Genomic DNA, 15944 nt, shown 5'->3' with positions numbered 1-15944 from the left:
TGTTTAGTAGCGGCCATACAGAAACATTCTTGTTTCTGGAGGGGATTGTTCACTAGCTCTGTGTCTTTCCTGAGCTTTGAAGCAGAGTCTTTGTGGAAGCTTATAGTTGAATCCCTTGAGCGGCACCAGAGACGCGGCGCTGTCCAGAGCGGCTGGCATTTTCAGCCAGCTCCTTTCAGAAAGCTTCCTGCTTTAAAGAGACCATGGCCCCAGGCGTTCGGCTTGCATAGAAGGTGAAACACTGAGATCTCTGCACCGATGCCCTTTAAAGACATAGTCTTTAGCGTGCATCTGCTTCTTCTGAATGCACTTCATTATTTTGAAGTACAATAGTATCGAGTCGTAGTTCAAAAGCAGCTGTCTATCTGCATAAGGCCGAGAGGTCCCTGAGCAGCAAGACAAACAGAAAATAATGCATTCTCAGCAAAACTTTATCTAGAGTTTACAACCTCTACATCAGCTTCGATTTGAGGAAACTTTTAGAAGAAAATGACTGAAATCTCTGTGTTTAAAGGGACAGTTCATCCAAAAATGAAAATTCTGATAATAATTACTCACCCTCATGTCGTTCCAAAGACATTCATTCACCTCCCGTAAGACTTTCATCCATCTTCGTAACACAAATTAAGATCTTTTTGATGAAACCTGAGAGATTTCTGTCCCTCCATTGACAGCTATGTAACTACCACTTTGATGCTTCAAAGAGTTCATAAGAGATTGTAAAACTAATCAATATGAATTGAGCGGTTTAGTCCAAAATTTTCTGAAGAAACACGATCGCTTTATATGGTGAAAAGATTGAATTTAAGCTTTTATTCACATATAAACATTGATCAGTGAACATAAACAGAATCTCAACCGAACCTGCTTGGAACGCGAGAACAAACCTCTTGGAGAAGCTCAAACGTGCTGCGTAACACACAAGAATGAACCTCAGTGGTTCTCACATGTCAAGGGAATATTTCCGGTTACCACAACTGATGTGTGAGTTGATAAATGTTAATATGTCAATATAAAAGCCTAAATTCAATCTGTTCATCATATAAAGCGATTGAGTCTCTTCAAAAAACTTGTGGTCAAAGTGGTAGCTGTGTAGTTGTCAATGGACAGACAAAAATCTATTAGATTTCAACTAAAAGATCTTCATTTGTGTTCTGAAGATGAACGAAAGTCTTACGGGTTTGGAATGGCATGAGGGTGAGTAATTAATGACAGAATTTTTATTTTTGGGTGAACTTTATTTGTGAAACAAAACAAAAAAATGTACCACTTTATTTCCAAATATATAAATCTCAAACACGCGTTCACGCGACAATGTCTGCTCTCGCGTCTACACAACACGCATGTGCCATGGTGCTCTTGTGAACGAGCTGCTGGAAATTCTTAGTAAGCAAACAACTTTTTTATTTTTCAAAAAGTACACAGAGCCAAAAGTGTCCATAGTTGAAGAAACAGCCAAGGAACAAATGCAGTACACTTTTAAGACCACACAGACGGTGAAAGCAAATCACAGCAATGTAATCTATATATCATTAAAAAAAACTCCTGGATTTAAAGAGGTGCAGGCCACTGTGTCACATCTGTGGTTAAACAAAAAGTCACAGGTCACTTCTCAAATCAGGGCTTTCCCTTTTTAACGAAAGCTTTTTTCATCTCCTATAGATGATGTCATTTCATACCTCAGCTGAACTAAGCCTACTTATGCTAAAATCCAAAAGAAAAATATCACCAGTTTTAACATCCGATTAATTAAATTCAGATGAAGAGACAAGTCTACGTAACATTTTTCTGCACCTGCCTCGATGTGTTTTGGGCTAAACTTTTGCGCCCCGTGAAATAATCAGGAGGATTAAATGCGTGGGTGAGCGTTCAAACACTGTGGGGAGTCTGATAACTAACTTGAAGCCAATCTAATTCCAGTATTGTTGCAAGTCTTTTGCCCAGGGAGGAATGGGAAGGGAGGCGGGAGAGACCACCAACTATCAGTATTTATAGATACAGAACAGAGCTCCTATTATTTCAGACCGGAGGGACAAATGTAAACCACAACACACTTTGAGTCTTTGAGATACATGGATTTGATTGACACAGAACTTGTTTATCTACTAAATATACAGTCTTCCAAAATGACTTGCAAAATATCAGACCAAGTGGAATTTTTTTCAATGACATGTAGCACAAAAACCTTAAAAAAATAATAAAATAAGTCTTTAGCTTTGATAAAAGAACAGTCTATTAAATAAGTTAATGCAGAAATAAGTAATTCTCAGAATCATGTGGTCTTTATAAGAAACCTCACAGATGTCATCTCATATGAGATTTATTTTTTAGCCGCAGCTGCTTGACTTTGTAAACCTCTTTAAACTGTCAGAAAAGATCAAATCTTTTAGTGCTCATGTTGGTTATTCTAAGAGCAAGCACAGCAACACTTCAACAACGAGATATGGAAACGCACATTTGTGGGGTATTTTTAGTCAAACTCTTCAGAGACAGATGGGACATGGAGAGTTTAATAGAAGAGAAATTGCAGCACTCTCCCTTTTACATACACGAACGGATTAGGGAATCGCACAAAGAAACCAGGCCTAGGAAATGCTGCATTTGGTTCTTATGCATCTCAAAACAGCTGCATTCATAAGGATGTGAAAGCCCCATTTTAATAAAATTATAGGCTCTAAATATATTACATTGTGCAAATTCATTTAATTCATATTAATTTCAGCTCATAATAAAACTTGAAAGGTTAACTTTTCATCACACAATTGGAATTGAATTTCAATTGGCTACATCCTCCAGAATGTTGAAATGAAATTTGAATTGGATAGACTGGAATTTAATTAGTCAAACATAGTTTTTATATAAAACATACTAAAAGTTTCAGATCAGTATAATAAAAAAGTTCATGAAAATAAAGATCAATGTTATGACTTCCATTCAATCAATCCTGGGGAAAAAAATGATCACGGATTACATACAAATATCAAACGGCAACCATTTTTAACATTAATAGTAAGAAGAAATGCTTCTTGAGCACCAATTCAGCATATTAGAATGATTTCTGAAGGATCATGTGGCACTTAAGACTGGCGTAATGAGCTGTCAAATGAATCTGTCATCACATGAATAAATGACATTTAAAATAGAAAACAATTATTTCACAATATCATGAAACACATTGATTTAGGTGATATTCAAAGGCTGATTATTAATATGATCTATGCCTAATGTTTCTTGAAATACCTTGTATGTGTGTGGTAAAATGTTTACTAGAAAAGCTGTTATGGATGTCTCTGAATGTTATTCCATTTTAATTATAATTCATTAAATTCAAATTGGAAATGCAATTCTGCATCCTGGTCCTACACCAGTTACATTTTTTAAATCAATTCTGCACGGTCCACAACCCTGACAGACTGTCTTGAGCTTGTTGACAAGTTACACTATGTTTAACCGAGCTGTCCATTTCCTGTTCCTCGTTGCCTGGTAACTCTACCTTGGAAAGCTGCTTATGTGTCATTGCTCTTCCAGTTGAGTAGTGTCAAACTGACCTGCTCTCCGAGCATCAAAGCAAGCGAGTCCCATCTCGTCCTTCAGGTCTTCATTCTCCACTGCAATGGCTTCACCCACCGCCACAAAGCGGCCAACTGCAACACTCACTGCCTGCCCCACTCTCTGGATGGCCCGTAAAGTCTTCTCCGTCTTCTTGAGCTTGTCTTTGTGATTGATCAGTGTAGTAATCTGGAAAGAGAAAAAAAAAGTCAGGGTTTACCATAATAACATTATAATATATTAACATGCTTTAACATAAAATACTGAATGCACTTAAGGTACACTTCACATTAACCCCAGAGTTTGGGGTCTATAGGATTTATTGAGTATTTGATCTAAAATACAGTAAAAACATTCAAATTGTTTCATATTATTACAACTGATTTCTATTGGAATATATTTGAAAATATAATTGATTCTTGTGATGACAAAGCTGAATTTTCAGCAGCATTACTCCAGTGTCACATGATCCTTCAGAAATCATTATAATATGCTGATTTGGTGCTCACAAAGTATTTCTTATAATTATCAATGTTGAAAACAGTTGTGCTGCTTTATATTTTTCCAGAAAACTTTATACATTTTATCAGGATTCTTAGACAAATATAAAGTTACAGCATAAATTACAGAATAAAAAGAACAGCATTTATTTGAAACGTTTTTATATTATATATAGGCTTACATATATACAAACACACACACACACACACACACACACACATCTTACTGATCCCAAACTGTTGAACAGTAGTACAAAGCAAGCACAATGGAGAGAAAATAGAATAACAAAAAGTAAAAGAATGAAAGTGAACGGCAGTGAAAGAGGTAATAATGACTCCCTCCTCCTAATCCTCCTCATAAACCTACGTTTAACATCACTTGCTCTCACACTTTAAGATACAATCAAAGCTATGGTCTTCTGTCTGCATCAGGATTGACTTCATCAATCATTTACTCAGAGCCCTTTACAATTTCCGCTCTCAAGAGCTGAAATCCCTCACCTCCTGCTGATGGGTAATGGCAGGTGGTCTGCTAAAGGAAACGTTTAATTGGAGTACAACAGCAGGGAGCATAGACAACACAAGAGCCTGAGAATAATACTCTACAACAGACCGCATGGAGCAAACATGTGCTAATGCCAACAGTAATATGACAAGTTAAAAAGGATGCAAATACTAAAATATTCCTCTGTATTTTGCATGTCCTTTGCAATATTTCATATTTTAGCTTAGAATTCTTAGACAGATTTCTCCTGCTCAGCAGTGAGTATTTGAGCATGCATAGTGAATGATGAATGAATCTCAAACACTTCATATTTACATTCCTCACGAGTGAGTCATCTGGGGTTTGACGTTTGGCATCATCCATCTATCTTTTGCGAATTCATTTAAACGGGCCGTATCATAGAAAACAGGACCTGTCTTGCTGTTTTGCAGTAAAAGAGGTGGTGTAATGTACTATGTAGACCCTCCCCAGCCCACCCAGACAATTTACTGAAACTAAGTAGAAAAAAGGAGTCATTCAGAAATCAACACAAGGAATGATCACCCAACTTTACACATAGCATGATCTTAACCTCAAGAATTGCAACATTAGGAAGTTAAAAACCTCTAATTATGCATACTCATTTTACATACATAGACGTTAGCCAGTCATAATAGAGGTACTTCGCATACTGAAGTCTTAAAGGTACAGCAGCAAAAACAGTCAGTTTTATTTAAGGGTCAAGTAGATGGAAGAAAAATAACAACAAGAAGGGGAAGTAATAAATGGTGCAAAAGTGTAAAATGTGGCCCTTTTAAAGAGTGGATACTTCACACTTGTCATTCTAAGGGAGTTCTTTGAATCATTCCCATGCAGTCGAATGTCGACACCCACAGACAGAAGGGGAGAGTGATTAATCGAGTGGGAGGTGTTCCTACGTCATCCTGTGGTCCAGTGCTTGGCCTGTCTCTGACACATCTCCCTGAAGATGGCTTGGGTGACTGAGAGATAAAGGGCCCTGTCCCTGCCTCACTGCCTCACTGCTTTTGCGCTGATATTAGATGCCTATGAGCCGTCCTGGTCCTGCCAACAAATTGAGGGCCATTCATGAGTCATAGAAGGAGTAAAATGAAACATTCCCTGAGGAAGGGGAAAAATCTAGTTGGAGGATAAGGGTGTGAGGGGGCTGTGAACAATGGAGGGTTGAATGGTTCAACATTGACATTACGTCAACAGTTCTGGAAAAACACAACGAATAATGCTTATTCTGAGTTCAAGATTTTTATCTCCCAATATCTGGCTTAGGCAGTATGATGGTATGTGTCATGCAAAGGAAAGAAAAAAGTATCAATTGGTAATGATTCTGCTATACTATTAATATTGATAATTCCTGATGTTAAACGTGATGTAATGGTTCAACGTTGACATTACGTCACCAGTTCTGAAAAGCAAAACGAATAATGCTTATTCTGAGTTCAAGATTTTTATCTCCCAATCTCTGGCTTAGGCAGTATGATGTTGTGTGTCGTGCAATGGAAAGAAAAAAAGTATTAATTGGTAAAGATTCTGCTATACTGATAATATCACGGAAGATCCGTTGTGTGATTAAAAAATATATATACCACGCAGAAAACTAACTTTGGTTTGCGCAAAAACGAAACAAAACAAAAAGTAAATAAATATGCGCATGTTAAAAGTGTAGGGTCTGTAAGATCTCATGTTTTTGAAAGAAATCTCGTATGTCCACCAAGACATGTTTTCTAGATGTTTTTGATCTATTTAAAATAGTTTTTTTCTATTTTTCTATATTTTAAAATGTAATTTATCTGTGATGGCAAAGCTGACTCTTCAGCACTCATTACTTCAGTCTTCAGTGTCACATGATCATTAAAAAATCATTGATAACAATCAGTATATTTAGAATGTTGAAAACATTTTTTTTTCAGGATTCTTTGATAAATAGTATATTCAAAAGAACAGCACTTATATGAAATGGAAACCTTTTGTAGCAGTTTGTGCTGAAGTAGACTTTACGGAGTGCTTGATATTGTATTGAGTGCATTGTCAATACAAGATCTTGACCAAAAATGTAAGCATCTCTTGATGGAAATAAATGTTGTGACGTTATTTCTATCAAGAGATGGATCAATTTTTGGTCAAGATCTTGTATTGTCAATACAAGAGTCAAGCACTCTGTAAAGTCTCCTCCAGCACATCCCAAAGACTTTCAATGAATTTAAGGTCTAGAGACTCAGAGGTGCGATTCATAAGTGAAAATGATTTTTCATGCTTCCTTCTAACCATTCTTTCACAATTTGAGCCTAATGAATCTTGACATTGTCATCCTGGAATATGACCATAATGTGTTTTCCTATATGGTTGTTTAAGAAATGAAAAGCTCGAAACTCCATTAATTAGGGAAGAACTTTTGCCAAACATATTAGATGCCAATAACATGCTAGAATCATAATCATCACAATAATGATCCAATCATAGACTTTTAAGCATTTGCCTATTTAAATCTAAATAGGCTGGGCAGTGTATTTACAGTTTTGATCAATTAAATGCATCCTTGCTGAATAAATGTAGGCTATTCATTTAAAAACAAATCTTACTGACCCCAAACTTTTGAACGGTGGTGTATAAATATATCACAATCTAAAATTACCTATGCCGCCTACAGATTTGGTCATACTGTCCACCCTTAATTTTGCTCATGGAAATGTTGGCAGGCCAGTGCAATGTGAGTAAATGAGTGAGGGACTGTGTGAGTCAGTGTGTGAAAGTGTGTATGAATCCACCATGGCCTCAGTAAAGGTAATGTTGTGGTGACACTTACATGTCCTTCAGCAGTGGCAGTGCTCCAGAGTGAGACACTGACCCGAGACCGGCTCTAGTCTTACTCACTGAGGTCAGACCATAGTAACATGAGAAAGGTCTAAGCACACAAACTGTTTAAAGCATTGGCATACGTGTCTCTGAGAGAGAAGCACAGGCTGGGTGAAAGTAGGAGAGAGTTAGAGACCAACAGCATGTGTATTTTTATGTGTCAGAGGGAGAGGGTGGTGGCACTCATAACTTCCTGTTGCTGGATTAGCACATGGCCCACTCAGGCTATGTCAACAGAAAAGAGGCTGCATAACAAAAACACAGTGATTCAACACTGGGACACAGCACAGTAATCGCTTCTGTCTAAACGCCACTGGCAGTGTTGAATGAGCCAGAGACCAGAAGGCTATTTTTATCTTGCAGAAAGATAAAGCTCAAAACTGACTCGTTTTAATTATTTTCTAAAACTTTACTGAGCAAACACAATATGGAGCTTTAGATTTGTTCAACTAAAGTCAAGTCGCTCCTGTGAACTGCATTTCAAAGACATTATACAATGTGTGCTTATAAATGACACAATGTGCTACACAAACCCAAAACAGAAAGCTGTAAATTAATTCAGCGTGGTTTTTTTAACCTGACGACAATGTCAAACCAGCTGCAATTATGCTAGAAAACTGATACTTTTAATCATTGCATGCACAGTGTGGTCTGTTTGAGCACTAAATACGCCTTCAGTGGACCGGCTCTCGATTGCTCCAACAAAAAATGTATTTCTCTAAGGGCCAGTTTTTCAATACAGGTTCAAGCTATTGAACAAAAGCTGGAAATGCCTGCACAAACCCCCCATGGTTCCAGTTAGTTTGGGTTTATAAAGAAAACGAAAAAGTAAGGAGATGTCTCAAATTAGGCTCTATATCGATTTGTACGAGTGAGAGCTCACAAAAATAAATGGCAACGTGTCTATGCCTTTTCTGTGTCTGGACTGTAGTAAAAGAACAATTTATTGCCTAGGCTAACTAAAACAGTAGATATTTGACCAAACAGAGATTATCGACATTGGCCAATAATCATTCCCGTATAGTCAATACGGAATCAAGATTCTTGAGCATGCATGTAAAAATGGAATGAATGTCCAGTAAATTAATATATTCTAAATAAGATTTGAATTCACTGACGAGCCAAAACATTATGACCACCTGCCTAATATTATTTTGGTCATCCGTGTGCCACCAAACAGCTCCAACCCGCCGAGCCATGGACTCTACAAGAGCCCTGAAGGTGTCCTGTGGTATCTGGCACGAAGACATTACCATCAGATCCAAGTCCTGTGAGTTGCAAGATGGAGCCGTGGTTTGTACTTGTTGGTCCAACACATCCCACAGATGCAGTATACCTGGTTTACAACAATGTTTAGGTAGGTGGCACATCAAATTTACGTCCACATGAATGGCAGGACTAGGGTTTCCCAGCAGAACAATGATTTTTCACTATCATTTTATCTACTCAGAACTTGACATGTGACCTTGTAAGGAAATGATCAACATTTTTTGCTACACGTTAGAGTGAGCCTGTTTTCATACAATATTACTGGGGAGTCAAAAAACCTGCAGCATTATAAAAGGAGACGTGAAGGATAATCAGACTTTATGTATGTTGACATCAGGTGCATATGACAGCTGTTCTCAAGCGCCCTATACATCCATCACATTTCATTTCTTTAAACAGACAATTCCATTTTCTGTTGGATGTTTGCTATTATTTCATATGCATCTTATCACCCTCATAAAACAAATCACTCTGGAAAGACATCTCCAGCAAAACAAGATTTAGTTACTATAAAAGGCCTAAACCTTGATGAGTGCAGCGAGATGACTAAACCCTGAATGAAAAACAGCCTTGATAATTCACTGCACAACATCATTTGTAGGTATATGCCAAACAATGGCAGATGGATTGTGGATTCAACAAGCTTTATATTAAATTACTTTTTGAAATAAACAACAAAACAAATACATTGAACTTTAAAGTTCAATAAAGTTTTAAAGTTGAACCATTTAAAGTTCAATAACAGTGTATTAGGGATGAGACGGTATGAAAATTTCATATCACGATTATAGTGATCAAAATTATCGTGATTATCAATATTATCACGGTTTTGTTAAAACAAGATGAAAGTGTTAAAAAAGAACTGATGATCACACTGAAAACATGTCAACAAGTTTTATATTTGAGAATCAACAAATAAAACGAGCAGCTCTATGCACTTTTTAAAGTAAGATTCATTCTATTCTGTGGCATTTCCTTCCTTATAATGACAGTCGTCAATAGCAACACATAACACAGCGCACATCACAACGGTGGCGCTCTCTAATTTCATTCAAATACAACTTGTCATCTCGCGTCTCCATTTGTGATTGCATTGAAAATGAGTTGATTGTTTACACAATTTGATAATAATTGTTGTGATCATCTTGTCTGGACGAGTTTTATACGTTGTACAAAATGGATTTAACAGAGAATAGAGACTAATCTCTATTCAATATGTCCCCGTAATTATGTGGTAAAAAATCGGTGTAATAAGTGTACAATGAATATACATTATTATCTCTTAAATGTCACTCTTAATAGTCTTGTTTGAACTTGTTCGTTTTGGCTCAAAGCCACTTGCTGTGAACTTATCTTCGCGGAAGCTTCAAGTTTATTTCAAGTGAGTGAGATAAAATATTTCAACTCAAAACAACATTTTGTGCCAAATTATTTCCCAGACATAGTTTTAGTATTGAGATCAAAGTTAACTTGCCCCGCGTTCGCTATACAACAGTGGGTGATGGTCACAGGACGGCTCGGCAGATTTGAAGTGTTTACCCCTATCGCAGCGACTTTTTTTGAGCATGTTCTGCAGACGAGTGACCATCCCCGACTAAGTTTCCCTCAGGATTTTTGTAAAATCCAAAATAGGACCACACCTCAGATTTGGTCCTCTTAAAAGGCTGAAAAATCTCCCGAGCACGGTCACTGCCTTCCGCCATTCCTTCTCGAATAAAAAAAACCCAACATTGCGCGCTGCGTCAGACTGTTGCTGGCTGGACAGGATTTATAGTAATTAAAATTGCGATAATCAAACACGGTTTTAATAATAATTGAATTTTAAACGATATTACTAACCGTCAGTACATTTTATCGTGGTTTATAGTGAAACCGGTAATCGTCCCATCCCTACAGTGTATTTTTTTGTTTTTTTAATGAACTGTTTCAGTCTTGCATGCCTGTTTGTGTCCAGTCTAACTACACTAAAACATTAGTGGTTGCCCTTGTAAGAAGAATCTCTACCCTTATTTAAGGGTGATGAGTATTATTTAAATAAAAGACTGAAATGGGATATTGCAATGGCATGACATAATACAATGTTATTGCACTTTGACACAAATTATACAGTTCTGCTGCCAAAAAACTTTACTCTGAAAAACGAGATGCATGCTATTTCATTACAGTCTACCACAGTAAAAGATGAAAGAGATTCTTTTAAATTTGAAGAGCCGCACCTGTGGAGAAAGCTCTGTCACACTCTCTATCAATGGGTTAAAGAAGATAGAAGATAAAAGTGGTTAAAAAAAACCTGATTTAAATTTTTTTTTAAATAATAACAGATCTTGCCACGCTCTGAAAGTATCCATGTGATCTTTCATCAGTTAAAAACAGATTTGTACCAAAAACACATGATGACATTATGACAGCTCACTCAATTATGCAATGGGGCAATAGCTGTTTAAACAAACAGTAATTAACATTCGTCTGACACTGATGAACTCATTATCATCCATCATGTTTGATGAATTTTAATGATGGTCTATTAATTGCTGACAAAACCGAAGTTTTTTTTAAAAAATCTATCATTACAAGTACAGGCTGATTTAAACTTCTAGAGTTAAATTCACACACACCATTAAATATTTTAGTTAGATTATGTATTCAGGTTTTCATTTTCACCAACCACAAAATTATTGTGCAAATATCAGCACTAATATATAATTATGCTTTTGGAAATTTATCCAGACCTCAATATTCTTGAGCTTCATGTGGGACTACCTGAAGCAAAGTTTTACACAAGAGAAAAGGTGAGGTCATGATAAAATTAGCATTGCTATTGGCTAGATGAAAGTACATTCGGTTCTCTGGTTGGAATCCAATAAGACAGAGAGAGATAATTAAGACGAGATAGTAGAATAGGTAGCAAGAGCCAGGTCTGGAGAGGAAGCTGGAACATTGGCACTCCAGCCGAGCCATAGTCATTGTGTGTAAAAGTACATCTCTTTCCCCTCTGGATCTGGCTTGCCTAAAGTCACCATGAAATCAAAATTGGCCATTCTTATTTTTTTACAGAAAGTTGCAGTGCTTATTATAAATGATTTATCTGTGCACATCATTATTTATTTATTTTAATTCATGCCTGCGATTTAAAAAAAAAAAAAAAAAACTCAAGGTTTTCTTGTTTCTAGGGCTGCCCATTTGTCCTAAACTTTTCAGATTATACATCAATATGATAAAATAATACATTTGTGTTATTATTATTATTACTAAATAAAGATATTCAACAGTTGTAATATCACTGTAAAATAAGAATAAAAGAGCATTTAAGAAAAATTATCACTAGAGCATTAGCTGCTTGCGAACAAAGTGTCACACATTACTTTGAAACACGCAGCGCATATATATTAATTTAAATAAATTTGCAGCCTTTGTGATTTTATAATCGCACATCAATTGTATTGATGAATCATGCAGTCCTAACACCTGCATACCTAAAATATGCACTTAATTAGGGCTGGGCGATAAATCGATTTTATCGATTAACTCGAAAGTGTAGCCTAGTTTACGCTGATTGTTCTGAATGAAAATCGGTTTTCTCTTTAACAACCGCCGACGCTCCCCTCTGCGTTCCCGTAGTTCCGACCGGGCTCAGCGCTTGCCATGATAGAGATACACAAACAACATGGCAAATGAACAAGACCGCGGCAGCAGAGGCACACCCGCCGAAAACATTTACAAGCTGAATCTGCAGGGCCGCCAACTCTCACGAATTCGCTGTGAGAGACGCAATTTTGTCACTTTTTACACGCTCTCACGCCACACATCCCTTTTCTCACGCAGAGAAAAATCGCGAAGCAAAGAGGACACTGACACCGACAGACAAGACAGAGCAGGTTACTATTGATATGAAACAGATTCTCAGCTCTCAGATTCTGTCAATTTTATTACGAAATTCAAACAATAAACACCGTTTTGGCGCTTGTAAATGTGACGTGAGAGAACGCTGTCAGATCTCAGTTCAAGCGGCACGTGAACCGATCATCTGTTACTCTTTACTACCAACTTACCGAAATGCAATAAAATCGATCGATCAGTGTTTTTCAACCGCGGAAAGATGTCGCTAAAACAGCTGGAGAACAACATATGCCACGTAACGCTACATTTACCTCAGAAATCCCTTTTAATGACCCATAACACACATGTGGACTTAAAATAATTGCTATAGAGAGGAGTATTTTGCTAAATATGATAACTATATTACACATTCATTATATTTTTACCTATATCATTAAAATAGTATAACGTTATTATAAAAAACGCATTATATTTAATTTGAGTTAGTTTTAACCTTTAATAATACCAGCTGACAGGGCTCTCTGTATGTTTACAGCATTAGGTGAAAATTTTTTTTTTTTAGAACAATTAACAACACATTAACGTATCTACCATACCTAATATTTATCCAAACGAACTGATATTGAATCAAGATCAGAATCACAAGAATTGAAATTGTGAAATTTGTGTTAAGCAATAATAAAAACACTAGCATGCCAGTCATTGTGCCATGTAAACTGTTTACATGGTTAATTAACTTAATAAAATTGTTTAGTTACCAAATAATTTGACAATCACAAAACACTTATTGTGATGCAAGCTTTTTGTTTTTTTACACATCCCCCCAATCCCAATCCACCCATTTTATTTTATGTTACATTTCAATGTTTTCAAAGACAGGGCCTGTCCTCTTGTCTTTTTGGCTTGTTGTTTCCGATTGTACTTTAATCCAGATCAAATCCTAGAATGGAATATTAAAACAAAATAAAGTTAAAACTTGTTTTGAACAATTTCTTTGTCATCTGCAGATTGATTTTAAGTAGGGAGAGAAAAAAAACGATTTAAATCGTAAATCGGATTTTTTTTGTTGAAAAAATCGGGGATTTTTTTTAGGCCATATTCTCAAGACATAAGTTCTTTACTGCACAGTGCATGCTCATTCAATAAAGCATTTTAAAATTGTGAAGCTGTACTAATTATTTTGAATATATTTTTATTTTTATTTTCTGTTACAATCACATTACCATCAGTCTGTCCAGAAAGTCGATAAAGCTTCTTCCACCTATAATTGCAAAAAGGACCTCAGGGATCCCCCATACAACACCAACTAAGGCCCAACTAAGAAATTCTTTCACTGCTCCCATACGGACTCACTTCATGGTGATTACGGCACAGACTGTACTAAATCAAACCAGAAGTGCTTGTGATAAGGTATCACGGGTCATCACTGTACAAAGACTCACTGATCTATTCCCGTACACTCATTATATTACAATGTGGCAGGCAGAGTGCCAAACGTGAATCCAGAGCACATGCTCCTCAAAAACTGAACATCGCAGCCATCGAACTTGCTATATAAACAAAAGTTAATGAGAAAAGGGTTAGTTTTCTTCCTTGGCATGAAAGAACTACTGTATCAAAGGATATCTTCAGGCTCAACATGAACACTGCACACCACCACATTTGTTTTGAGTGCATTCCTGGTGTTTTATCCCTTTAAAAAGGCTGATCGGTTATATGACTGTGGTCTTCTTAATATTAAATTAGGTGGGACCACAATTTCCCAGGCTTTGGAAATTTGATCATCATGTTTAAATGGACATTAAGACCGTGAAAATGTATGTGCAGATACAGCAGATCTATGAACTCAAGAGCCATTAAGCAGAAATTAATCAGCTTTCTTTTATACCTTCAGGTCATGCGGTGCGATTCTGAGATTAATACAGTTAGGCTAACTCATAATACAGTTTCAACTTTCTATCACAGAGGTGATTTTTATATGAAAAGTCAGCACATTGGGGAAAGTTCTCTTTTATCTGTGTTTGCAGACTACATCTGAGCTGATATGACAGGGATGGCAGGAAGGCGTGGTCTCTCGTACCTGGGAACTCAATACAGCAGACATTCAGGGCTGCTTTTCACTGTGATTTAATGCAGATGTGCCTTAGCAGTGAGATGAATGGCTGGATGGGGAGGGCAATGGGAAGACGAAGTACATAGTGCTGTTGGAATGCTGAGGCTAATAATACCCAGTGATTGGTGAGCTTTGTGCCCTGCCAAGAATCACTGGCTGCACAACAGCACGGATGTCAAACTGCTCAGCCATTTAATCACTCTTTACTGGCCAGAGTTTAACTCCATTTTAGGCACACTTGCTCTGCATTAACACTACCTGTTAAAACAAGATGTACGGTTTTGGATTGGCATGACAACTTAAAATGTCACCTAAAATATAGTAGTGCGCAGACAGTACCAATACTTCCCATCATCCAAAGTGACTTACAGTACACTAAACACATCACACTAAAGGGGCTTGAAGTGCCTGAGGGAACAAAGGTGTTACATCAGGCTTGTGACCCAAGTTCCTCTTCAGTTCCCATCAGACCATGCATTTTTGGAACCAGCCTTTTTATTATTAGCAGCCAAAATCCTTGTAGACAGCAATCACAATATTGCTGAATATTTTATTGCTTTAATATTTTTTTGCTGAATAGAATATTTTATAACATATGGAATTATACAGTGGAGAACTTGATGAAATCTACTGGAATATGACTGGATAGACTGGACTTATTAATCTGATATTAGTAGAAAATAAAAATGATTTTCACGTTCCTGATCTCATTGTGACATAGATAATGATGCATCTTATTCTTAAGAAGAAAATAATACTTTTGTTAGGTTAGGTTTTAAATGTATTTTTCATAATTGATATTATTAGTATTATTACAATTTTATCCCTGCTATCATGAGATTACAATTATTTTATTATATAGACATCCTAGATTTTAACAGCAAGGAATAAAAACAAGTCAAGTTTCAAATCACTCTAACAGTGAGCAGGAAAATAATATAATGTTAACTTAATAAAAAAGGAAATTTAATAAATATTCCATATCATTTTTGTAGTTTTGGCTTTAGTACAGTTGCATGATAAATAATTCTAAAAGAAATTAATAATATAGGCTAAATAAACATTTAAAATACTCATACTTAATATTTTTCTCAAACAATATAAAAGCATCTCAATGAAATAAGATTACATTTTATATATACACATATAACCTATAACATACTTTATATTTGTATATTTATAACAATTATATTTGAATATATCTTGCTGCCTTTCTATTATATAAAGGGCGTATTTCGCAGAGGATCATATTATTTTTAATATAAAGACCAGTTTTCACGAACCAATCAGATCCTGTATAAGT

At 36.3% G+C, this 15944-nt stretch overlaps 1 protein-coding gene across 3 annotated transcripts in view; it reads right to left on the bottom strand.

Moving 5' to 3' along the window:
* The window catches only part of ctnnal1 (catenin (cadherin-associated protein), alpha-like 1), an 82863-nt gene that overhangs the window by 38778 nt on the left and 28141 nt on the right, over window positions 1-15944 (bottom strand). For all 3 annotated transcript variants that reach the window (XM_077196185.1, XM_077196186.1, XM_077196184.1), the window contains exon 2: window positions 3549-3738. In XM_077196185.1, the coding sequence (XP_077052300.1) occupies window positions 3549-3738 (190 nt within the window). The remainder of the gene's footprint in view (window positions 1-3548; window positions 3739-15944) is intronic.

Source organism: Siphateles boraxobius, unplaced genomic scaffold (assembly GCF_051911475.1).
Source record: "Siphateles boraxobius isolate OS27281-9 unplaced genomic scaffold, OSU_SipBor_1 35, whole genome shotgun sequence".
Lineage (NCBI taxonomy): Eukaryota > Metazoa > Chordata > Actinopteri > Cypriniformes > Leuciscidae > Siphateles > Siphateles boraxobius.
This window is presented reverse-complemented; position numbering and strand designations above follow the sequence as displayed.